This window comes from Marmota flaviventris, chromosome 9 (genome assembly GCF_047511675.1).
Source record: "Marmota flaviventris isolate mMarFla1 chromosome 9, mMarFla1.hap1, whole genome shotgun sequence".
Classification (NCBI taxonomy): domain Eukaryota; kingdom Metazoa; phylum Chordata; class Mammalia; order Rodentia; family Sciuridae; genus Marmota; species Marmota flaviventris.
In genome coordinates, this window is record NC_092506.1 from 18,862,679 (window position 1) to 18,864,163 (window position 1,485).

Genomic DNA, 1,485 nt, shown 5'->3' on the forward strand with positions numbered 1-1,485 from the left:
GCCTTTCCTATCCCCTTCCTATCCCCCCTCCCCTCCCCTCCCATCTTCTCTCTCTACCACATCTACTGTAACTCATTTCTCTCTCTGATTTAACTGAGTTTTGTTTCACCCTTGTTTCCATCTTAGGAATTTTGCTTTCAGTCACAGCCACCCACTCAAACGAGCTTGGACAAACAAGTATTGACTTGAGTAATAAGGGGCTAAATGAATGGTTGAGTAATAAGCATGTAGTAAACTGGTTTTCACTCTCTAAAGTGGTATAAATGGGATGAGTTTGTGTTACAATCACTGTTTGCTCTATTGCAGGCATCAAGCACACTTGAACTGAATCCATGGCCAGTGCAAATAACATGACTGAGTTGATTATCACAGGCCTTTTCCGGGACCCAGAGGTGCAGAGAGTGTGCTTTGTGTTATTTCTCCCCGTGTACCTGGCCACCGTGGTGGGCAATGGCCTCATTGTTGTGACGGTCAGTGTCAGTAAGAGTCTGCGCTCCCCCATGTACTTCTTCCTTGGCTACCTGTCCCTGGTGGAGATCTGTTACTCCTCTACTGTGGTCCCTAAATTCATCACTGACTTACTTGTCAAGGTCAAAACCATCTCTCTGAAGGGCTGTCTGGCCCAGATCTTCTTCTTCCACTTCTTTGGGGTCACTGAGACCCTACTGCTTGCCGTGATGGCCTATGACCGCTACGTGGCCATCTGCAAACCCCTTTACTACACAGCAATCATGAGCCGTCCTGTGTGCCACCGTCTGGTGGTTGGTTCCTGGCTGGGGGGCTTTTTTCACTCCATTATGCAGATTTTTATCACCATCCCATTGCCCTTCTGTGGTCCCAATGTCATTGACCATTATTTCTGTGACCTTCATCCTTTATTTAAGATTGCCTGTGCAGACACATTTGTGGTTGGCATTATTATGTTCGTCAACAGTGGATTGTTCTCTGTATTCTCCTTCCTCTTCTTGGTGTCCTCCTACATCGTCATCCTGTTCACCCTGAGGAACCACTCTGCAGAGGGGAGGCGCAAAGCCCTGTCCACCTGCGCCTCTCACATCACGGTGGTCATCTTGTTTTTTGGACCTGCCATCTTCCTCTACTTGAGGCCCGCCTCCACCTACACTGAGGACAAACTGGTGGCCTTGTTCTACACGGTCATCACCCCCATGCTGAACCCCATCATCTATACACTCAGAAATGCAGAAGTGAAAAATGCCATTAGGAAGTTGTGGGGCAAAAAAGTGAACTCAAGGATAGAATAAAAGTGCAATCTGATTTCAGTCAACCGTGAAGGAGTAGAGCAAAAGTTCACCTGTTCTTCATTTTGTTGTATTTCTAATGAGTTAATTTAACTCCATGGTACCATTTCAAACCCTGTCATAGCTATCTGTATATGGTACTGTGTTCATATTGAGATGCTTTCCATGCCTTCTCCAATAGTCAGCACTTCAAAGTGTTTAGAATTTAGGAATGGATCATGTGAAA

The 1,485-nt window shown here is 46.0% G+C and overlaps 1 protein-coding gene across 1 annotated transcript; it reads left to right on the plus strand.

Annotated features, from left to right (window-relative positions):
* Positions 1 to 332: 332 nt before the first annotated feature.
* Positions 333 to 1,262, plus strand: LOC114093536 (olfactory receptor 4B1-like). The gene has a single exon (XM_027936329.2). The coding sequence runs from the start codon at positions 333 to 335 to the stop codon at positions 1,260 to 1,262; it is 930 nt and encodes a 309-aa protein (XP_027792130.2).
* Positions 1,263 to 1,485: the final 223 nt, after the last annotated feature.